General features: G+C 34.5%; 1 protein-coding gene across 1 annotated transcript; it reads left to right on the forward strand.

Moving 5' to 3' along the window:
- Positions 1-21,956: 21,956 nt before the first annotated feature.
- On the forward strand, positions 21,957-23,917 carry LOC103500096 (protein WHAT'S THIS FACTOR 1 homolog, chloroplastic). Its single transcript, XM_008463303.3, has one exon. The coding sequence runs from the start codon at positions 22,154-22,156 to the stop codon at positions 23,672-23,674; it is 1,521 nt and encodes a 506-aa protein (XP_008461525.2). The 5' UTR covers positions 21,957-22,153; the 3' UTR covers positions 23,675-23,917.
- Positions 23,918-25,024: the final 1,107 nt, after the last annotated feature.

The following is a 25,024-nucleotide window of genomic DNA, read 5'->3' on the forward strand; positions in this document are numbered from 1 at the left end:
ATGATTTGGAAGCTTTATAATCTACAGTGATGCCTTCAAGAAAGGGCTGGTTGTGTTTTGATGCAGCAAGGTAAGGTAGTTGCTTATGCCTCTCGTCAGTTGAAGAGTCATGAGCAGAACTACCCTACCCATAATTTAGAGTTGGCATTGAAGATATGAGCAGTGGTTTTTGCACTAAAGATATGAAGACACTACTTGTATGGTGAGAAGATACAGATTTTTACTGACCATAAGAGCCTGAAATACTTCTTCACCTAGAAGGAGTTGAACATGAGACAGAGAAGATGACTTGAGTCAGTAAAGGATTATGACTGCAAGATACTGTATCACCTAGGTAAGGCGAATGTGGTAGTTGATGCACTTAGTAGGAAGGTGTCGCACTTAGCAGCCCTTATTACCGAGTAAGCCTATTTTCTTAGAGACTTTGAGAGAGTTGAGATTGCAGTTTCAGTAGGAAAAGTTACCTCACGGTTGGCTCAGGTTTCAGTACAGTCGACTTTCAGACAGAGGATTATTGTTGCTCAGCTAAATGATCTATATTTGGTTGAGAAGTGTTGCCTGGTAGAAGCAGGGCAAGATGAGGAGTTCTCCATAACCTCTAATGATGGACTTAAGTTTGAGAGGCGTTTATTCATTCCAGTAGACAATGTAGTTAAGACTAAGCTTTTGACTGAGGCCCATAACTCTCTATTTTTTATGCATCCTGGTAGTACGAAGATGTACCAGGACTTGAAGCGAGTTTACTGGTGGCGAAATATGAACAGAGAAGTGACAAACGTTGTTAGTAGATGCTTGGTATGCCAGCAGGTGAAGGCACAAAGACAAAGGCCAGCAGGTTTGTTGCAACCCTTGAGTGTGCCAGGGTGGAAGTGGGAGAGTGTGTCTATGGACTTCATTACAGAACTGCCTAGAACCCCGATGGGTTATATGGTAATTTGGGTTGTTGTTGACGGGCTCATAAAGTCAGCTTATTTTATTCCATTAAAATCCACTTACACTACCAGAAGTAAAGACAGTTATATATGACTGAGATAGTAAGGTTGCATGGAGTGCCTGCATCTATTATTTTTGATAGAGATGCTTGTTTTACATCGAAGTTCTGGAAAGAACTTCAGCTTGCATTGGGCACGATGTTAGATTTCAGCAAAACCTTTCATCCTCAAACTGATGGTCAAACAGAGAGGTTGAACCAGATTTTGGAAGATATGTTGTGAGCTTGTGTGTTGGAGTTTTCAGGAAGTTGGGACTCACGTTTGCATTTGATGGAGTTCGCCTATAATAACAGTTACCAGGCTACCATTGGCATGGTACTGTTTAAGACTTTGTAATGGTAGGTATTGTAGATCTTCTGTATGTTGGGGTGAGGTTGGTGAGCAGATAATGTTAGGCCCTGAGTTAGTTCAGACCACTAATGCAGCTATACAAAAGATTAGAGCGCGTATGTTGACAGCGCAGAGCAGACAGAAGAGTTATGTTAATGAACGGCATAAGGATCTTGAGTTTGATGTGGGAGACATGGTTTTTCTAAAGGTAGAACCTATGAAGGGTGTTTTGAGGTTCGAGAAGAAGGGGAAGCTAAGTCCACGTTTTGTAGGGCCATTTGAGATACTTGAGCGGATTGGCCCCGTAGCTTACCGTTTGGCATTGCCTCCAGCATTTTCTGCAGTTCATGATGTGTTCCATGTCTCTATGCTGAGGAAGTATGTGGCAGACTCGACACATGTAGTTGACTTTGAGATTGCACATCAATGAGAACTTGAGCTATGAGGAGCAACCCATTGAGATTTTGACAAGAGAGGTCAAGATGCTTCGTAATAGAGGGATTGCACTGGTCAAAGTTCTTTGGCGAAACCACGAAGTTGAAGAGGCCACATAGGAGAGAGAGGATGACATGAGAGCCTAGTACCCTGAGCTGTTCGAGGATTAGAACTTTCGAGGACGAAAGTTTCTCAAGGAGGGAAGATTGTATCGCCCCAAATTACGGTAATTTATTTTAATTATCTTAAGTTTAATTTTGAAAAATTTTTGGTGTAATTTTCAATCAATTATTGAAATATTTGATTTATGGAGATTGAAATTTATTAGATATTTTGAAAAATATCTAATTGTTTAAATTTGAAATTTATGATTAAAGTTGTTTGTTTTAAGAGATTTGTGTTTTGGGGGAATTTGATTAATTATATATGATTATGTAATTAATTGAATTTGAAGTTGAAATAATTATATTATATTGGTAATATAATTATGTAAGGATATTTATTTTTGGGAAAGATAAAGGTGAATTGATTGGAGAGGGAGAGAGATTTGAGTTTAAAAAAGAAGATTTGATGAGTTTAAATGAAAAGAGAGAAAGAGTTCTTTTATTTGGAATAAAATAAGGAAAAGATAAAAGAAAAGTAATAATAATTATATTATTATTATTTTCTTTAAATAAGTTTCTTGGAAAATGTTGAACCCCACTATTCATCTTCTTCTTCCTCATCACAAGAAAACCCTAGCAAGCAAATCTGTCGCCGCCGCTGCCATTTTTCTCGTTCGACAGCCACAAAATTCATCCGTCGGCTGCTGCATCTCTTCCATTATAGCGACCACGTCTCCATCTCCATCTCCGTCGCAAGTCGCCGATCGTCGCGATTCGTTTGAAGGGTCGCCATCCATATCGATCGTCGCGTTTTGTAAGCATCTGAGTCGGTTCCCACGATTCCTCGTTCGTTCACGCCACCAAGCTGCATAAGCCATCCTCAAGTCGATCTATCCTTCAACCGAGCCTATCCGTGAGCGTAGTTGCCGAGCCGTGTGCGCGTCTCCAACCCGAACAAGCCATATCCGAGCCGTTCCAGCCTTAGCATGAGTCACACCCGAGTCACCCTGTCTTTCAAGTCGAGCCATCCTGTTTTCCAAGCTGAGCCACCCTGTTTTCCAAGCCGAGCCGCCAGTCTTAATTTTGACCCTTTTTCCTACCTAATTTGGGTAAGTTTTAGTATATTGATTGGGTTTTTGGCATGCCCAACAAATATTAATTTTGGACTCTAATTAATTAATTTTAGATTAAATTGGTTAGAGTTTAGCTGGAATTCGTGAGTTTTGAAACCTTGTCCTATATTAAGGTTGAATTGGATCCGACCTCAACTTTGGGTAAGTTGAATTAACTAGATTTTGGATCTTAGATTAACTACATATTGAGTTATCATCTTAGTATTGTCCTTATTGTTTAGGAGTTTTTGGGGAAGCTTGATTTTGCTATCAGGAGTGTATTTCTGTGAATTGAGCTAATCTCTAGGTAAGAGATTCTCTTACTAGACCTTCAATTTGAAGTAAGAGCTTGCATGTATTTTCCCGTAATGCGTTGATATAGCTGAGATGCATAATGAGTTTATGTTATGATAACCGATAATCAGGACAAAGTTTATGTTTATGTTGACTGTTAGTTATGACATGGTGATGATCATGTTTGATGATGTTGATGTTTATGCATGAATTATTAATCCCATCATTAAGACTGCTACGATTCATATTCATTCCACGCTTATGATGCTATGTTATGCTACATGCTATTGGATAGGGTGTACTGTTAGCCTTTTCTATTAGAGTAGTACCCACATGGGTGTCCCTCAGGATCACCACCTTTTTATGACTGCGTAGTCCGATGGGATCACCAATCCAATATGAGATGATATTTTACGAGTGGCTCGACGGGGTCACTCTCATCCTGATTGTCTTAGTGTTTCCTTTGAAATTCACTAATGACCAATTTATCTTAGGTGTTCCTTGCGTTCACCAAAGACTAGTTTTATCCTAGGTGTTCCTTCGGGTTCACCGAAGACCAGAGATGTTCCTATGGGATCATAGATTGCATGTGTTTGGGAACGTGCCAGTTAAGGGTACCACTTTACAAGACTCTAGTAGGAAGTGAACAGCCACTTGCGGGATTAGTAGTAGGTCTCTTACTAAGTATATTTTTATACTCACTCTCTTATGTTTAATTTTTCATGCAGCGGTAGAGGTAAGAGTAGAGGAAAGCTGGCGAATGACAAGAAGTGACCGTGACATGCCATAGGGGACCACTTTTGCTTACGCCTTATGTTATTAGATTTGATTTCAGTATTTATGCATTTTTATTTATTTTACTTTTTTAAAACTAGATAGGGCTCGAGCTAGGAACTTTTATATTTATTTCTACTTACTTTAGTTATTTATGTTTTTAATGAATATTTGAGTTTTTAATTACGAAAATTTGATATTTTCTATTTTAATTGAAGTAGTTTTTTTTTTCATTTAAGTAGTAATGATCTTAGCTTAGTATAAAGAGTTGGGTCGTTACATGAGATACAAGACTATTCACGCATGTAAGTACGACTGTGTATTGTACTCGAAAGAGTTTGCTGATTTGTAACATTGTCCTACATGTGGCGAGGCTCGGTACAAGGTTAATCATAAAAGAGAGAAAAAAATTTCGCGTACTGAATTGCACCACTTTCCTTTGGTACCAAGATTACAACACTTCTTTGTTTCGCAGGAAGGGTTTGTTGACATAAGATGGCATAGGGATAAACATGTTGACACAGATGATGTGTGGAGACATCCAACTGATGCGGAGGGATGGAAGCACTTTGATTGTGAATTTCCTGATTTTTCTTCTGATCTACGGAACGTGCTTTTGGGGTTAACTTCATATAGGTTTAATCCATTTGGTCATATGAGTACTTTGTACAGTATGTGGCCTGTTGTGTTATTTCCTTACAATTTGCCACCATGGAAATGCATGAAAGAGACAAATTTCTGCATGTCATTGCTCATACCCGGTCCTAAATCTCTTGGTAGGAAAATCGATGTGTACCAATCATTGATTGAGGAACTGAAAGAGATGAAATTTTTAGGTGCATACATATGACTTTCTTACCGATCAGTTCTTTTGGCTACATTTAGCCTTATTGTAGACGATTAATGACTTTCCAGTGTATGGTAACCTATTAAGGTGGAGTATAAAGGGGTATCAAGCATGAGTGATAGATCGTCGTTTGGGATATGAGGTAGAATATCCTTCATGGAACATCGATGTTATCTTCTAGAGAACCACGTGTGACGTAGAAGTAGGCTACACGATGGAAAAGTAGAGCGTAGGCCTCCTCCAGTGGTGATAAATGAGCATGAAGTCTTAGAACAGTTAGATCAGTTTGAGTTTTTAGTTATGAGTAAACATCCTTCAGTAAATGATAAAAAAATAAAGAGAGCTCTTAATTGGATAAAAAGAAGTGTTTTTTTCGAACTTCCTTACTGGTCAAGACTACTGTTACGTCACAAACTTAACGTAATGCATATTGAGAAGAATGTTTATGACAATTTGGCAGGTACGTTGTTGAATATTGAAGGGAAAACCAAGGATACCATGAATGCTTGGTTGGACTTACAAGATTTGAAAAAAAGAAAGGATTTACACTTTATAGAAGTTGGTAACCGATTGGTCAAGCCTCACACGAGCTATACGTTGACTAGCAGCTAGTGAGCGAGTTGAGTTTTGAAAGTTCTTAAAATCAATTAAGTTTCTCAATGGATTTGTTTCCAATATATGAAAATGTGTGAATGAAAGAGAGAAAAATATCAGGTCTCAAAACGCATGATTGTCATGTTCTATTATATCGAATACTACCTATTGGTATTCGAGTATTCTTATCGAAAAATGTGTAGACTGCTATTACCAAACTATGTAGTTGTTTTTATGACTTGTGCGCCAGAACCATAAGAGTAAGTGAGTTCAACAGATTGCAAGCAGATATCACAATCATACTCTGTAAGTTGGAAAGAATATTTGCATCTGCCTTCTTTAGCATTATGGTACACCTTGTCGTTCACTTATCATATGAAATTAAGGTTACTGGACCAGTTTCTTACAGTTGGATGTATCTTATTGAAAGAAGTCTACGCACTTTGAAACAATATATTCGGAACAAAGTACATCCCAAGGGGTCTATTGTAGAAGCATATGTGATGAATGAATCATGCACCTATTGTTCGCATTATCTAAGTGGTATTGAGACTCGATTCACTAGAGATGAGCGAAATGATGATACAATTCCAAAGGACGAGTTGATTGATGAGTTTGAAATTTTCAAGCAGAAAGTACGACCATTAGGTGCGTCAAGTCTTCAAACTCTATCACAGAAAGAGAAACACCTCTTCCATTGTTACATCTTCAAGAATGTAAACGAAATATCAGAGTATCATAAGTAAGCATTTCTTATCTTCGTATTTCTTAGGTATAGTTGTTGAGTATTTGTTATACATTGTTGTTACACAAATTAAATTCATAATCATCCCAATCAGAAAACGTTTGAGGATAATACATCGGTAGACTCAAAATGCTACTGATTAGTACAAAAGACATCAACGGGGATTCCCTGAATGGTTTCAAAATCAGGTATATAACGTGGACGTATGACATGTATACACTAACGTATTTGCACGTGAATGTATATAATCATTGTCAAATGGATTTCAAGTTATATAATTGTGTGAGACTGAAAATCTATCTCAGGATTTCTTCTCACTTGTGATGGGACCATCAATTGACGTTCGTTGTTATAATGGATGCATTGTGGGTGAGCTGAGATTTCATACATTAGAACATGATTCCCGATGCACTACACAAAATAATGGAGTGATGGTAATTGGTATATAGTGTAGATGAATTTGAGAATTTGTATCTCTTATTTGATAATTTATATATATTTAGGTGCATCAGTTTTAGGTTCTAGAAATGCGTGAGAGAGAAAACCATTCTCATGATTTCTTCTTTTTGGTGGATTATGATTTCACACGGTAGAGCATGATTTCCAATGCATTACACAAAACATTGGAGTCATGGTAGTCAATGAAAACAGTGGCAGCAGAAGTGCCAACAATAATTTTGACGGTGTTTTAGATGAAGAGTTGGACGTTCAATATCTGTAGAAATAACGTGTTTGGCTTTTCAAGTGTAGATAGTTTGACATGGACAACGACAAAAGCTATAAGACATACATCGAATTATGCTACAAATCAATCAACACATCACATTTTTTGTTTATTGAGGAACCAGTCATTCTTGCGATCTAGGCACATCAAATCTTTTACTTGGGGGACCCAAAAAATGGTACCAATTGGAAAGTTGTCCAAGTGATCCAAAATCAATGTATATGGGATGTGCCCGAAGTGGAAGATGTTAAGAATGAGCAATTGAAAGTATTGGAAATTATTGTCGAACCTGATGTGGATGAATACATTGAGGATGACACTCTATGCAGACCTAACGTTAATCCTACATTGGTGGAAAGATCAGTTGTTCATCATGTCATGGATGACTTCATAAATGATGATGATAAACAATTATCACCTCAAAGCGGATTAAGCGGCGACGAATAATGACATATCAAGTATCCACATATTTCATTTTTTTATATTCAGTTTGAGATACTCTCATTGGTTTAATTAATTGTTTTTTTTATGTCCAAAAATACTATGTCATCATTCCTAGTGGTTTTCAGGAGACAAATGATCTATTTCTGTAATTTGACGATGCATTAAAAAACACGGGATCATCCTCGGTGGGTGGCACTTCAGGTTAGTCCCGTTACTTTGATGATAATTGCATAAACATGGAATTTTGTTTCTAATAGTGTTCTATTTTCTTAGATGGCTCTCAACCCACTCGGACTCCTAGGAGACGTCAGCACTCCTGAAACATAGAGTTGGAGAGATACGTCTAGAATAATGGAAAGATCACAATCTCCATCACCCTTGGAGTGGATAAGCCAATCTCGCCACATACTGTTCGGTTCAGCAGCACCATCAGTGTATCAATGCGAGATACATTTCCAGTTCACTGCTTAAGTAGGCTAATGTTCCTTCGGAGTACATCGAGGTTGTCAAGGGCGATCTACAGGTAAGTATATTAATTACTTTACATATATGTTAAAACTACATATACAGAAACCTAATCTGTATTTTCTTTCCTTTGTAGCAATGGTTCATGCTTGATTTCATAGATCAAGCACTTAATCGATTTGTTGAGCATCAAATGCTTAACACTTTTAAAGAGTTCAAGGGAGACTGTTATAGGCATTTTAAGAAGTACAGTGACCTTGAACAAGAACATGCTAACCTACCGAATAGATTGGTGAATCGTTTGAAAGATTGACACTTCCTCTGCGATAACTACTTAAGTCAACAATTTTAGGTAATTTACATCTTTTAATGTTCCTTCAGGTTACTTCATTTTTGTTGTTTGTATGTATCATTTATTGTTTGCATGTAGAAGAAATCAAAGACCAATAAGGCTTCTAGAGTGAAACAACCTTACAACCATAGTAGAGGGTCTAAGTCATTCCTACAACGACCGCATGAGCTCACTAAAAAACAAGGTTAGCTAGTGGGACATGTGGAGTTATTTAAAGAAACACACGCCAATTGGAGTGACCAATCCATTTCACAGGTGGTCGCAAATGCACATGTAAATTTATGCTAATTTATTTTGTTTATTTTCTACTTTTAATTGTGAGTTCATATCTTAACACTTTGGGTGAAGAATCAAATGGTTGAACTCTAGTCCAAACCAACCTCAAAAGGTTCTCAACCACTCTCCTGGGACGAGAAATGCAAGATCATTTTGGATAGACGATCGGACTACTCAAAAGGTCTTAGTTGGGACCCCAAGCCCAAGTCACAGAAGAATAGTAGTAGTTCTTCATCTTCATATTGGCAGAAATGCACTCTAAAGAGGTTAGTGAACTAGATTGAAAAACAAAGAAGTGAGCTTGAAGATACTAAATGATTGATTAAAGAACAATAGAGAACATTGAAGATGCATGCTCGAAAAATGGAAGTAATGAAGAAAATGATTGAGGAAGTGACTCGAACACACAGAGGACCTTGAACACTTGCGGTACATATTTTTTAACTTTTAAGTTGTTTAATTTGTTATCTGTGATATATAAATTTAATTTCATGTCACTGTAGTGTGGACTTCTTTGAAGATGGCATCCAGAGCGATGAAAGATGATGTGATTTTTTCCTTTTTTATGTAATTGCTTCAAACAATATGCAATTGTTCAAAAGATTGGATTTATTTTCTAATTATATAAATGAAAATTTCGTATTTTAATGATTCTATTAATTTTTTGTTTTGTTATTATTGAATTTAAATCAAATAGAAACTCAAAAAAGTATCTCACGATAAAAAAAAAAATTGAACATAATAATTGAAAAAAATAATTAAAATTATTTCTCGATGCATAAAGGCATCTGAAATGAGAACCCTTCTCCTGACGTTTTATGTAATCGAGGAAGCCATTCTCGGTGCTATTGGGAGTTCCTTTCTTCCGATGCTAGGATGGGCATATCGGGCATTACCTTTCACTGATGTGCTCCATCCGTCGAGATGTCCGGTGTTGGAACAAAGAAACTCTCGATGCCTTCATGTTTGTGCATCGGGAATTACTCCCCTGACGCAGTAGTTTCGACTTTCTTTTTTACAGCGCCATTTTCGACTTTCTGACACCCTTGGACATATGTCGATGCTTTACCACGTCGAGAGAGGCTATATTTCTTGTAGTGATATTTTCCTATAAAGATGTAAGTATGTAGCTCCCCAAGAGTAATTACCAATTTTGTCGAAATCGCCAAAAACTAGTAGAAACATGTAATGTACCAATGTGTTCGACTTATCGACGTGAACAAAAATCCTCCAATGAGTTGCATTATATATGCATAAGTACATCTCTGGACACTGACAACGTCGACATCGGGTGCCAACTTTGTGAACTATTCTGCTAACCATAAAAGGCTTAATCTTTGACCTTTCATATAAGATGTTAGAGCTTCCAAGAAGTCTTCACACCTTTTTTTCCAATTATACATCAGTAAAATCCCATGAGACAGGCTCTCCATACACAGGTTGTCCAAAATAGATCGCAACGTCATGTAAAGTAATGGTGCATTCCCCACAAAGCATATGAAATATATAGGTCTCATGTCTCAAATGCTTCATTAAAGTAATAACAAAGTGTTAATCTAATTGGACAAATTCTATTTGAGAAATCCCAAAAAACCAACAGCTTCGATGTGTGACATACTACGTTGATCAAATCGGATAGTACGTTGAGATGTTGCATCCATCCTACGACAACTCAAAACTACAGTAGAGGAAGTATCAGATAAAGATTAAGAGCGATGAGACTGTTGTTAGCATAATTGTATTAGAATTAACAAAACCAGCTAGGTTCCATGGTGGTTGAGATTTGTTTTGGCTATCCTGCAGTTATAGTAGCATTTAGTTCAAACTTAGTTGTTTATTTCTTATTAGTTTTAAAGTCATTTGTAGTTGATTTATTATGACTATCCTGCAGTTATGATAGCCTATTAAGTACCAACTTAGTTTTGAGTTTGTTAATCTTTCTGAGGGTTTGAAGCTGTGGTAGGTAGCTTGTAAAGTATATATGTTGGAAGGGGTAGGTAGGTTGTAAAGATTGAATTGTTTGTGGTTAGCTTGTGGTGGCTATCCTACAGTTATGGTAGCCACTGTAGTTTAAACTTAGCTTTGGTGAAAAGTTTGGAAGATTAGACATAGCTTATTCAGGGGAGTAAGTTTAGGGTGTGCGAGGAGGAATATACGACTAATCAAACCTATTTATGTTTTAGGGGCTTTAACGATGGACAAGGATTGGATAAAACTTAAGAATAAGTTTTTTGTTGAGTATAAAGAGGGAGTGGCCCAATTTTTAAAGGTTGCCAAATTTTAAATCGATGATTACGAATGAATAAGGTGTCCATGCAAGAGATGTATGAACTCAAATTGGAACTCATTAGAGGGTGTGGAACTACATCTACTTACTATTGGAATATCTCCCTACTTCACAAAATGGGTGTATCATGGAGAGCCAGTTAACTTGAATAGAGGTACAAAAAACTTTGATAAAGAAACTAGTAGTAACCCTTTTGACGAAGGAACTAGTAGTAGCCACTTTCATGAAAAAGATGAAATGTTTGGTATGCTGAATGATTTACAAGCTCCAATTAAATAGAAAGAGAAAACGGAGGAAGGTTGTTTGGAGAATGAAATGTCGTGCAATATTGGGGTAGATTTGAGAAGAATGTTTGTGACAACTTGGTTGGTACCTAATTGAATATTGAAGGAAAAACCAAGGATACCACGAATGCTCGGTTGGACCTACAAGATTTAAAGATAATAAAGGATTTACACGTTGACTTGCAACGAGCGAGCTGAGTTTTGCAAGTTCTTGAAATCAGTTAAGACGGGAAAATATCAGGGCTTAAAATGCACGAATGTCAGATTTTGCTACATTGACTTCTACCTATTTCGAGCATTTTTATCGAAAAACATGTACACTGCTATTACCGAACTATGTAGTTTTTTCGTGACTTGTGCTTAAGAATGATCAGAGTAACTGATTTAGACAGATTGCAAACAGATATCATAATCATACTTTGCAAGTTGGAAAGAATATTTTCACCTGCCTTCTTCAGCGTTACGGTACACCTTGTCGTTCACTTACCATATAAATCCAAGGTTACTGGTTCGGTTTCTTACAGTTGGATGTATCCTTTTGAAAGAAGTCTACACACTTTAAAACAGTATGTTTTGAACAAAACCCGTCTTGCAGGCTCTATTGCAGAAGCATATGTGATGAATGAAACAGACACATTTTTTTGTGTTACCTAAGTGGTATTGAGAATCGATTCACTAGAGAGGAGCGAAATGATGATACCATACCAGATGACGATGTGATTGGTGAGTTCGTAATTTTCAAGTAGAAATTACGACTTTTAGGTGCGTCAAGCCTTCAAACTCTATCATAGGAAGAAAAACGCCTCTTTCATTGGTACGTCCTCAACAATGTAGAGAAATATTAGAGTATCGTAAGTAAGTATTTCTTACCTTCAACTGTTTAAGTGTTTGTTGAGTATTTTTTATACATTGTTCTTACACAAACTCATAATCATCGCCGTTAGAAAAACATTTGAGGTCAATATGCTGGCAGGCTCAAAAAGCTACTGATTTATACAAAAGATATCAACTGGAATTATTATTATTATTATTATTTCTTTTTTAATTTAGGGTGGCAGTGATTTCTTCTTTTTTTTTCCTTTTTTTTCTTTCTTTCTTCTTATTCGATTATTCATTTATTTTATTTCTTTTTTTTTTCTTTCTCTCATCTTTCTTTATTTGTTTTTTTTTTAATTTTCTTTTAACTCATTTTCATTATTATCCTAATAATTATTATATTATGACTTCAAATCCATATATGCATGCATTGATATCTTACGTTATTTGCCTTATTTATTGTGTGGTATATTTGATTTGGTTTATGGTACATTATTTTTATTTGACCATCATTAAAAATTTCTTAAAGTTTTTAAAATATTTTAAACCTTAATTACATGTAATTTTGAAATCTTTTTAAAATCTTTCTCTTTAGACCATTTAGAATTTTTTTTGCTTTAAAATTATTTCTTTTAAACTCAAAATTAAATATATTTCATAAGGTTTCCCAATCAACTTTTCTTTTAATAACCCATGTCAATTACGCTAAAAAAAAAAAATCCTACGATAGAATCTAGAAATTTCTGGGAGTCCATTATTTTTAGATTTTTGAGGTGAGAGATCAATATCTTTGGGAGTCCGAGATTTGATCCCAAGAAAAAATAAATTTAATCAATGTTTTAAAAAAAAACTTTATTCGAAAACTAGCCTATGATAGAATTTGAGAAATTGTAATAATTTCTCATTCTCTTAAGGTGAGGAATTTTTCCTCAATATAGTTCAATTAATGGGTGTATCCCACTTATTTTATGGGATCATTACTTCCAATATTGGAGTGTTGAGCAATGAAATACGACATAATTTTTTTTTAAAAAAATGAATTTTATTCAAGACATTAAATTTGGCCACCGTTTTCTAAACGGGTGTTACGGGGTCTTAACACCTTCCCCGTACACAATTGACTCCTGAACTCAACTCTAATTTTTTCGTAGATTAGTTTTTATTTTATTTAAAATGATTTACTTTATTTTGGTGTCCAATCACACTGTAAAAAAAATTGGTGGCGACTCTTTTTTTTTTCATTTTAAAATCAAACCTTTTTAAAGACGTCGGCCGCTCTGCGGGTACGTGACGACAAGTAGTACTTGAGGTGTTAAATGTAACTATAGGGGCAAAATGGTAATTTTTGGCCTAGTTGTACTTACGAGCAATTTGTGAACGGTCATTGCACTGTTGATTAGTTATATCTAATGGGCACAAAAATATATCTACAGTAAGAGGAGTGCAATTTTTAATATTTAGTGAAATGATTGATAGTTAATGAATGAAGATTAATTTAATTAAAGATTTTATTAATTAAACTTATATCATTGGAGCTTCAATCTGTAGGTCCATAAGGTCCCCTTGTTATCTCAATAAGGATAAATGATAATTAAATTTATTTTGGTTTAATTTAAATTGTTCAAATTGATTAAAGGGAATAAATTGTATATGATACAATTAATATAATGTATTTGATACATTATAATATAAAGTTTTTATGAGAGAAGTTAATATTTGAATATGATTCAAATAATAATATTAATATGAATAAGATTCATAAATGTCACACCCCGGTCTACGTTTTTCCTTCTAACCTAGATCGAGTTATGAATACTCCTTTTTAGCATAGCATTCCTTCTTTTTAATAAAATTTGCAAAAAAAATTTTTGAAGAGATTCTATAAAAAATTTGGCAGAACCTCCCTTAAAATATGGGTTAGCCAAACCTGAAAAGGGAAGAAATTTTTGCACTTCCATATAAGTATATATAACTTCAAAACTCCACAACACATTTAAGTGTGCCTCACCACACACTTATCCAGATAGTTTCAGAGTTTCAGTAGAGTTCACAATCCGATTAAAAGTTACACACAAAATAATTTCATTCTAAAGAGGGATTCCCAAAACAGGTTCTTGACCTCACTCTCGCTACATCTAACCGCTCCAAGATGCATTACAAAAAGAAATACAAAAATACAAAAGAATAATGAAGATCTACGACCGATGATGAGAGATCAATCAACGCTTGGCCCTTGGTTCACTACCTGGGAGGGGGAACATTAAAATGTAAGTCGAATACTCAGTGAGTGGCAAGTTTCGTAAATGTAAAGCTCATAAAATATACTTAAAGAAAAGAATTATAAATGTGCATTAGAAATATAATAATAGTGAAAAAAAATATCATTAACTCAGACCCATTAGTCCAACAACAACCCTGTAATCCGTAAAACCATGGCAAGGCATCTAAAGATACGGCCAAAGATAGCTCGCACATGATAAAACATCATGCGGCCAAAACTAGCTCACGCATCCTTAGTACCCACCATGATATCAATCGTCAACCAATCCAACCAACCATGATAGCATACTAAGTATACGGCCCGGGATTAGCTCACATATGTTCCATATCCACAAGGAAACACGCGGCCAAATGGAGCTCACGCACACTTAGCACCTACCATAGTAACAACATACCGCTCCTATGTGCACATAGAGCCACCCACCATGGGTTAAGCTAGGCTCGAAGTCATATCACAATCCTCCATCCATGTCCTCACCTAGGCTCAGGTTCTCGGATCTCCGATCACGGCCTCTTTCAGCCCCGAAATCCCATAACAACCGTAGGTGGCGCTACGGAAACACATTCACGTAGCTTTTAGGGTAATCACCAACATTTACCATAAGCATTGAACCCTTAAACTTAATTTGGTCTGAAATAACGATTAGGACCTATTAATTATCTTCACAAAGGGAGACAACACAACAATCTTTAACATACTTCATAAGGCCAAATCAAAACTTATTTTAGTTTCTAAAGTTTTTGTATTCTCAAATCGCTTTAAATTAGGCTAGAACTTTCACCTACGAACCCTTAGACTTGCAACCTAGATGCTTAACCCCATAAGCATCCAACTTAATTTAAACTCAACGGGTCTTTTATGTAAAAGCACTTTTATCTCCATTATTGATGATGTTTTGAAATTTATATCCATTATACACACAAAAGGTCCTTAAACTTCAAATTTAACTCTTAATGCCATAAGCACTCAACTTAAGTCATCTTTTAAATCCATACACTCTTATGTCCAATTTTCATACTTTAGAGGTTTAAATCCATCAACAATCTCATCAACAATCTAACGGGTAAAAAACTTAGAAACCTACCCCAACTCACCTAAAATAACCTCAACCATGTTAACCAAGGCTTCCAAGGTCTAAATTGAACTTTCCCCTAAATGCTTTAGTCTAGGCTAAACATTCCACCCTTGAACTTTAAACTTCACATTAGACTCTTAACAAGATGAGGATCCAAACTTAGTGTATACTTAATGGGTCTTGTATATTAAGATGCTTTTAGTTGCAATATCAATAATGTGAGGGATTTAGATCATTTAATAACGAACTCAACGTCGAAGTAGCAAGTCAATATCTTAAGAGATTTCCCACACTTGTCCTAAACAATCTTAAGTGCGGTGAACAATGCTTCCTAGTTCTCTAAAGTCCCCACTTTTCCATTCAATAATTATGGTTAAAATCAAGTACACGCTAACACGAAGTAAGTATTTAAGAGCTATGAGAGAACATACTAATTTATCTAAGACCTTATCAAACACTTGTCAAAATCACCTTGATAACACATTAACGCCTTTCTAAATTCGAATTTTGGATTTAAAACTATTGTGTATTCGAAACTTATATACGTAACACCCAAACAAATCTCTAAAGTTAGAAGAAAGTCCCTTCTTAACCTCAAATGTTTAACTTTGGGACCCGAGTCTTAAGAGTAATCTAATCTAAATGCTTAGATTCAATGGGTATGCAAGAACTCAAGGAAAATTCACTTAAATTACTCCAAGACTTGTCAAGAACCAATTAAAGTACTCTTAACTTCCAAGGGCAAAATCCTAACCTCCTTCTAAGTTCAAATCAAGCATTCAAAAATCATAGGTTGTTCAAAATTAACATTTAACTTAAATGGGCACTCAAGACTTATTCCATAAAGCTTAGAATCTTACCCAAATTTTTGCCAAACGCCTAATTTCGACCTTTCGAATAACTGGATAGCGACTCAAACTCTTCTAAAACTTGAATCTAGCATCCAAAAGTAATGGGTAAAGTTAAAACCAAGTCTAAACTTAATGGGTATTGCAAAATCAAGGCCAAAACTTAGTGGGTATTCGAAAATCTTCAAGAAATGTAACTAAAACAACGAAAATTTACCCCTAAACTTAGATCGACTCAAGAACTTCAATTTTGCGTGACCCGTGAAAGGTTCAAGTGGGGTAATTATCGTTCGGTGAGTTGGGCTACACGACAACGACTGAATGGCGTCGGCGAGTCACGTCGCAACTGGAGGGCGTCGTGGCCGACGCACGAAAGAAAGGAGCAAGGCCTCCCTGGGTTTTGCCGGCGTGCAAACGTCGTCCGACAATTCGAGCTTGGAGATGGCGTTGGCTTGAAGTAGAGATAGAGGGAGATGTGGCGACGGAAGAAATTTTGAATGGAAGGGGTGTCGTCCGTCTCTCTCTCTCTAGAAACTAATCTTTTTTATTAAACTTAAAAATAACGATGGAATGACAAAAATGTCCATCTCTTTAATTTTAACTTTTTTTTTACCCTCCTTCATTCTTTTCAACACCCATACAAAACAAATTATGCTTTAAAACTCCATTAATGAAGTTTTAAAATTTCCTTATCACACGAATTAATCTTAAGGAACATAAATATATTCCAACTTGTTTTTCACCACTTAAGAGATATAAAATATGTAGATAAAATAAAAGAGAATGGAACGAGGGCTTACAATAAATAAATTATAGGTCAAAATTAATATGGATTCGACTTATATTAGAATTATAAGTCAAATGAGAGATCTAAACCATTGGCCTACTATGTTATATATAATATAATATAAAGCTTATAGAATATGAGAAATATGGTTTAAATTTATATTATTTTAATTAATATAATTTTAAATAATAGAATAACTATAATTTTAAATAATAGAATAACTACGCAAGAGAGGAAGGAAGTTATTTGATAACTTCCCCCTCCCCCCATCCCTCTTAAAAATAGTTAAGATTATACATAATGGTTTAACCTCTCTGCTCTTTGAATTTGATGATCTCTCTATTCTAAAAAGAGAAAGAAATCTCTCTTAAAAATTTTCTCTTTCACAAAACAAATCACATAAGTCCGCAACTCTCTGTTGATTCTTACCTTGATAATAACGAGAAAGATTTCGTGGTGTTCTTGGAAGATTCAAGAAGTTCTTGGGAGGTTCTACGAAGTTTAGTTTTTTTTCCTTTTTCTCCTTAGAAGCACGTTTAGGCTTTACTATTATTTTCTTTGAATTCTTTTTTGTGTTTCAAATTCAATTCCATTTGCACGGCGTTCATATGATTCTGCTTTGGGAATTCCATTCCTTCACCAAGATCATCACTTATCAAATCTAGATTTCAAATCCTAGGCCTAGGGCTTTATATATGGTTTTAAAGCAAAACCTCTCTCGATAGGATATGGTTCGAGGAGGAATCAAGTGGAAGCTAGTGGACCTCAAGTCCGAGGGGAGCATGTGATCTTGAGTACATGAAAACATGGTTAAGAAAAAACTTTAAAAAATTGAAAGTTATTGAATCTAATTTATTGAATTTGATTTCCAAATCCTAAGCCTAAGGCTTTACAATTATGGTCCTCACTTTTTACAACAATCATAAGAGTTTAAGTTCATTAGTTTTTCAAAGTCTAGGCGTCAAATTATTACTTTGCTAAAGTTAAGACTAATAGTAATCTTTTTTGGGGTTCTTTAAAAAATATAACAAAAGTGTGAAAATATTTACACCATATAGAACAATTTTGAAAAAGAAAAAAGCCCACAAGTAACAACGTGAAATAACAAAAATACCTCTCGGTCACACATGTGTGAAAAAGCGATTAAAAACGATTTTGTACCCTGTCTAAACGATCTTATACCTATCTAAACTATCTTGTACCCTTTGTACTCAGTCTAAATGATCTTATACCTAGTCTAAGCGATCTTGTACCTAGTTTAGACAATCTTGTACCCACTACTCTAAACAATCTTGTACATATCTAAACAATCTCATACCTATCTAAACGATCTTGTACCCAGTCCAAACGATCTTGTTCCTAGTCTAAACAATCTTATACCAAATTTAAATGATCTATTAGTGATAGTGGTCTATCTTTGACTATTTGAGATAGACAATTGATCATCTAAATATTGGTACACGTGAAGGGATAATAGCCTTACGCAGCAGAATATAATTAAGAAAATTAACTCTCGTTGACAACTTTGTATTTGCCAAATGCCAAATTGGGGCACCACCACTTGGGTACCTTCCTATTCTCCAAGAATTAAATTTTGGTTTGAGGGAACCAAATTTGCAAGGAAAATTTTGAGTTGTAGAGAATATTTTTTTTAGAGAATTTGGCAGAGTAAGCAAAAAAACTTTTAGAGAAAAACTGAACGCTTTAGTCGTACTCGTACCTCCCACTTCTTCGGGATGAAGAAGAGGGAGTTAAGAGATCTCTGGCTTATGTGGAATAACCACCCAAGTTTCCCATTTAATTAATTTAATTTAAAATAAAGTAATTAAATTAAAATTAGAATAATTAGTTATTTTAATCTAAATTAAATAATTAATTAAATCATATTTAATTAATATTTCATTTAAATCATATTTAAATGAATATCTTCAATATAACCTATGTTTTAATTTAATTAATTTAATTAATTTAATTTAATTTAATTAAAATAAATAAAATTAAACCAAACTATTAATTTATTCTCTAATTAATTAATTTCTAAATTAAATATCTTATATTTAATTTAATCCAAATTTGAATCATATTCAAATATAAATTTCTCTCAACCTATAGTTTTAATGTGCATCATACACATGTTAAATTTTAACTTATAGTTTTAATATGCATCTAATTCACATTAAATTTAATATTTGTACTCATTCAAATATTTTATTCTCTCATAAATTAATTTTGAATCATATCCAAATTAAATTTATATAATAAAGTTTAATTAAAATATAAAATTTATATTATAATGTATTACCATATATTATATTATTTTCCAAAGTAAATTTAAACATTTAAAATTACAACCAAGATAAATAAATCTCATTTCCATTTACGAGCTAGGAAGGGGACCTAATGGACCTACAGATCAGAAGTTACAATGATGTGAGATTAATTAGCTAAACTCATTTACCACATTAATCAATATTCTTTAACTGTGTATACACTCTACTAAAAAACTCATAGCTGAACTCTTCTAACTGTAGATATATTTATGTGTCTATGGATATAGACTAGTAACAATAAATTAGTCATTCACAAGTGTTCGCAACATCAACTAGGTCAAATTACCATTTTACTCCTAGGTTACTTTTAGTTCTTAAATACCAATGTTCCTCTAATGAACAACATGTTTATGGTTTAACCACTAAACAGAAACCCCTCTTGTGCCATAGAGAGGGTAGGGGGCTTTGTTGAAGTTCTGAAACACCATTTAAGGGAACACTCATCTAGTTACCCTAAAGTCGGGAATGAGTGAATTCTATCTTGTGTGATTATGTTCCCAGCTCCTCACTTAGTCTTATCCCCAAAATGATAAGCATATTAAGTCAACAATCTGACCACTCTCACCGATACAAATCAAAGGACAATCCCTCGCGAAAATGAGTTCATAATACACTCAAGATTAAGACTAAGTTACTTAGGTCATCCTAATGAAATGGAAACCTAACTAATTAACGAAGTTACATCTAATGGTTACTATTGTGTAGTCTGGTCTTATATAAACTCATTGCATAGGATACCATTACTCGTATATTACCTATACAAACATGTAGGATCATTGCTTTTGTATCAAATACAAAGTGAGTCGTATTCGTTACCAGGATAAGTTACAAAGCCTTATCCCTACACTATAACCCTTTAAGTTGTATCTCGAACATTGATCCCTGTGTGTCTCTACATACTGTTCAAGATTCATCAAATAACTTAGGATGTTAATTTATTAGATTTAGGTTATTAAGACAAAACCAATAATATAATCAATAAAACTTATTGAAATTATAATAATAACACTTAATAATAATGGCCTAATGAATTATATTTATTATCTACGAGTTTTAGAACATAAAACTCAACAACGCGGTCGTTCACGATTGTTTAGATCTTATACCAATATCGTTTAGATCTTGTACCAAGAAGAAAAAAAGAAAATGAGAGATGAAGAAGAGAAAGGAAGAAATTTTGGAAGAGGAAATGAAGAAATCGCGAACAAGAAGAAGTAGGAATATAAAGAAGAAGAAGAAGTAATAATATGAAGAAATTAATATTATGATGTAAAGAAGAATAAATTGCAAAGAAGAAAAAAAAGGTGAAGTGAAGTGAACAAAATGTCCTACGATATTAACAAACAACAAAGGGTAAATATGAAATTTATGAAAAAATAATGGTGGCTTCATAGGCTTTAATATTTTGTTACATAGGCTGAATATTTTTTGGTTTTGTTATATTTAAATAAATTAACCTTCTTTTTTCAAAATTACAACAAACTGACAAAATATTTACACTGTATAGAACAATTTCGAAAACAGAAAAAGCCTAAAGCCCACAATGGGAAATATAAAAAATGTCCCAGTCAACATGCGATTAATCAGTCACACATGCACATATAATTCTTCTTCTAAACGATCACGATACGTGCTCATGTAAGAAAAGATATACGATCACTACACAATCGTGTAGCTCTTTTCAACGATAAGAAAAATGCTTCACGTCTAAATGATCGTGTTGACCATACTAAACGATCGTGTTGATTATGGTAAGCGATCGCTTAAATCATATACACATGATCGTGTAGTTCTTTTTCAAAGATGGGAAAAAGATCTTAAATCTAAACGATCATGTTAACCATGCTAAACGATTATATTGAGTATGGTATGCGATTGTGTAAATCATATCTACACGATCGTGTAGTTCTTTTTTAAACAATGGAAAAAAGGCTTCAAATCTAAATGATCATGTTGACCATGCTATAAACGATCGTGTTGACTAGTCAAGTGATCATTTAGATCATATCTACACGATCGTGTAGTTCTTTTTAAATGATTGGAAAAGTCTTCAAATCTAAACGATTGTGTTGACAATGGTAATCGATCATTTAAACTTCTACGCGATTGTTTGCTTTTTTTTTGCACGATCGTTTACATTTTCTTGCACAATCATTTTGACAACAATTTTTTTTTGTTACATTCAGTCAGATGGAAATAAAAATGGACAAGAAGAAGAAGTAGCTAATAATGAAAAATAAGATAATGAAACATCATATGAAAGTGATGAAGAAGAAAATATGAGGAGGGAAAAAAAACCAAGAGCAAAATGTAAATATTGTGATATTCCACTATCTTTGTCTATCTAAGAAGAATAAATAACTATCATTGCTACAATTCATTGTTCTTATTATTAACTCTAACAAATTCTTGGAGCCGAAGGAAAGGAGAAGATGAAGAAAGAGAAGATAAATAAAAAAAAAGAAGATCTTGAAGAGGAGCTGAAAAATCGGAAAGAGAAAGATGAATAAATTGCAAAAAAGAAGAAGAAAGAGAATGATGAACGTTCGCAATATCGAGGACAATTTTGAACATTATAAATTATTTTACGAGCTTCTGAGCGTTTTGATTTTGTTATCCGAGTCCTAAATATTTCGATGTTTTGTTATATTTATAAAAATTAATATATATTTTTTTACTTTTAATGTTCTAGAAAATAGTGATTTTTTATTGTTTGAAACTTTGAAAAAAAAAACCAATTTAGTATTATTATTTCTTTTTTTATGGCTCCGAAGAAAATATCCCTACGAATTTGGAAGAGGGTTTTTCCCGATGAAGATAAACCCTAATACTTTCCCTTCAATTAGCTCTGGATTCAGCTTCATAGCTTTTACCTAGGCAGGTGAGTTCGCTCGATTATTCTTCTCCATTTTTTGTTCTGTTGTTGTTTCTTCCATCTCACAAAGCAATTGATACATATGGATTCCAAGTTACTGCTCTATTCCCCAAAAGCTTCGCTATCCATATCCGTACCTTTCATTCTTGGGCACAAATCTTATTACTCTGTGAAATCTCAATTTTGGGGTAAGAATTTGGATTTGCGAAACAGAAATGATAATTTAAGAAAAGCCCATGACCCTTTTCAACCCATTAGAGCTGTTGTGAAACGGAGGAAAGAGCTTCCGTTTGATAATGTAATACAAAGGGATAAGAAGCTGAAATTAGTTATGCGAATTAGGAAGATTCTAGTTCAGCAACCTGATAGAGTTATGTCACTTAAGGAATTGGGTAAATTCAGGAGAGATTTAGGTCTCGAGAAAAAGAGGAGGCTAATTGCATTGTTGAAGAAGTTCCCTGCGGTATTTGAAGTTGTAGAAGAAGGGGCATTTTCCCTGAAATTCAAATTAACGGCCGAGGCCGAAAGGTTGTATTTGGAGGAGTTGAAGATCAGAAATGAGATGGAAGGTTTGTTGGTTATTAAGCTTAGGAAGCTATTGATGATGTCTGCTGATAAACGAATATTGTTGGAGAAGATTGCACATTTGAGGACTGATTTCGGTCTTCCTTTAGAATTTCGCGACACAATATGTCACCGTTATCCACAGTACTTTAGAGTTGTGGCAACCGAGCGCGGTCCAGCCCTTGAATTGACACATTGGGATCCCGAACTTGCTGTTTCTGCAGCAGAGTTAGCAGAAGAAGAAAACCGAGCTAGAGAATTGGAAGAGAAGAACCTAATTATCGACCGACCGTTGAAGTTTAATCGAGTTAAGCTACCTAAGGGGCTTAATCTTTCAAAGAGTGAGATGAGGAAAATTAGTCAGTTTAGGGACATTCCTTATATTTCTCCTTATTCTGATTTCTCTGGGATTAAGGCAGGTACTCCCCAGAAAGAGAAACATGCTTGCGGGGTTGTTCATGAGATTTTAAACCTTACACTTGAGAAGAGAACTCTAGTGGATCATCTCACTCATTTCCGCGAGGAGTTTAGGTTCTCCCAGCAGCTGAGGGGGATGCTAATAAGGCATCCGGATATGTTTTACGTCTCATTGAAAGGGGATAGGGATTCAGTCTTCCTCCGAGAAGCATATCGTGATTCTCAGTTGATCGACAAAGATAGGTTATTAATCATAAAAGAGAAACTTAGGGCTCTTGTTGCCGTTCCTCGGTTCCGAAGCAGAGGAGCTTCCAATGGTGACACGAAAGGGGGAGATACAAATCAGCCCAGTGATATGAGTGGTGAAGAGTGGTCTGATGTTGATAATCTTTTGGATGATGATGAATTTGATGATGATGAATTTGATGATGATAACAATGAAGCTTTTGAGGATGACTGGAGTGATGAAGATGATACCCCACCAAGTTTCAATGGAGATCAAGATGGAGAATCCATAAATATCGGATCAAGGAAGCAAAAACAGGTCAATGACTTGCAAAAGGTCGGTCAGAGTCGTCTTTCTCCTGTATTACCCGATGGAAGGCCCCGAGAAAGATGGTGAGAGCCATAAACTTGTCTATTTTGTTGTATACTATTAGAGATTGTGCTCTGCTATGTAGTAACGATAGTTTCCTTGCGAAATAGCAATGAAAGCTTTCCTCGTATCATCAAATTTATTTTATGCATATTGTTGTACTCTTTGCATTTCTTTTAGGCGTGTAAACATTTGGAGTTTGTTTGGCTCACTTGTGTTAAATAACTCTACCTCAATAAGGTTTTCTATTGAAATTTGTACATTTATCGACGTTATTCGCGCTATATCACATGCAAAACTACATCAATTACCAGTTTGGCACCTTGTAGTCATTTTTGAATACCCTAATAAAATAAAGTTAATTTTATATATCTATATATTTTTAACTATTGGGAGGGGTGAGTTTCCCTTCACAAGCCCACTCCTTGTTTTTAATAGAATATTACGAGGAATAGCTATAAAAATATTCTCTTACCTTTCACTAACATGATTTTACAGTCAAATTCTTTGAAGAAATATGGACAATTGTTTACTCTATGCTTTATTCAATTGCTTACATACCATGTAGGAAGTTATATTTACAATGTTTGATCTCCAGATTTACATTGTAAGAGGTTTATGGAAAATAAGTTTAAACACTTGTGAAAGTTTGTCATTATTTTGATATTTTTAGTTTTTAATAGGGACCCTGATCATCTGCATTCAGAGTTTTTCTGTACTTATAAACACCTGCATTTAGACGTTTATTATTATAATTTTACCTTTATTTATGCATATATGCATCCTTTTAGTGATTTTCGAGATGAGTTAGGAGCATGTAGATAATTGGAAAAGAACTAGCAATTGTCTTCTTTTTCTTTACGTTTGACCTTTGGGGTATTATATTTGTTTGTTTGTTTTTTATCTTTCGTTCTTATTATAGAAGTTGGGTTAGTGGAAAGAATAGAAAGTTTTCTGTGAGATATTTTTGTCAGAATAAAACTATTGAATTCTCTGCGAAAACATAGATTTTGTCGCTAAGAGAATATAGTGTTGAATGAGAAATTTTGGATTGGATCGATCATAAATCTGTCACGTTATTTTTTAAATCAAGGACGAAATTCCAAATAGTTGAGTTTGAGACTAATAAAATTTGTATTGTGTTCAAATTGAAATTGAAAACATAAATTAGCAAATCCTAAGGACTGAATCGCTTTTTTAAGTTCAAGTTTTTTAGAGATGTAATTATTCTTTGAAGACTCTGACTTCAAGATATAAGTGTTCTGCTTTCATACATCAAATACGTACATATTGAACCGAAAAAGAATTAAAGGATCAACGAACCACGTTACACTAAATCAATATCAATGCAAACTCAACCTAAACATAAATTGAACT

The sequence above is a fragment of the Cucumis melo genome, chromosome 1, assembly GCF_025177605.1.
Source record: "Cucumis melo cultivar AY chromosome 1, USDA_Cmelo_AY_1.0, whole genome shotgun sequence".
NCBI classification, from domain to species: Eukaryota; Viridiplantae; Streptophyta; class Magnoliopsida; order Cucurbitales; family Cucurbitaceae; genus Cucumis; species Cucumis melo.

Bases quoted from the DNA above. Each gene is read 5' to 3' on its own strand.
- LOC103500096 (XM_008463303.3), top strand. From the start codon at position 22,154: ATGGATTCCAAGTTACTGCTCTATTCCCCAAAAGCTTCGCTATCCATA.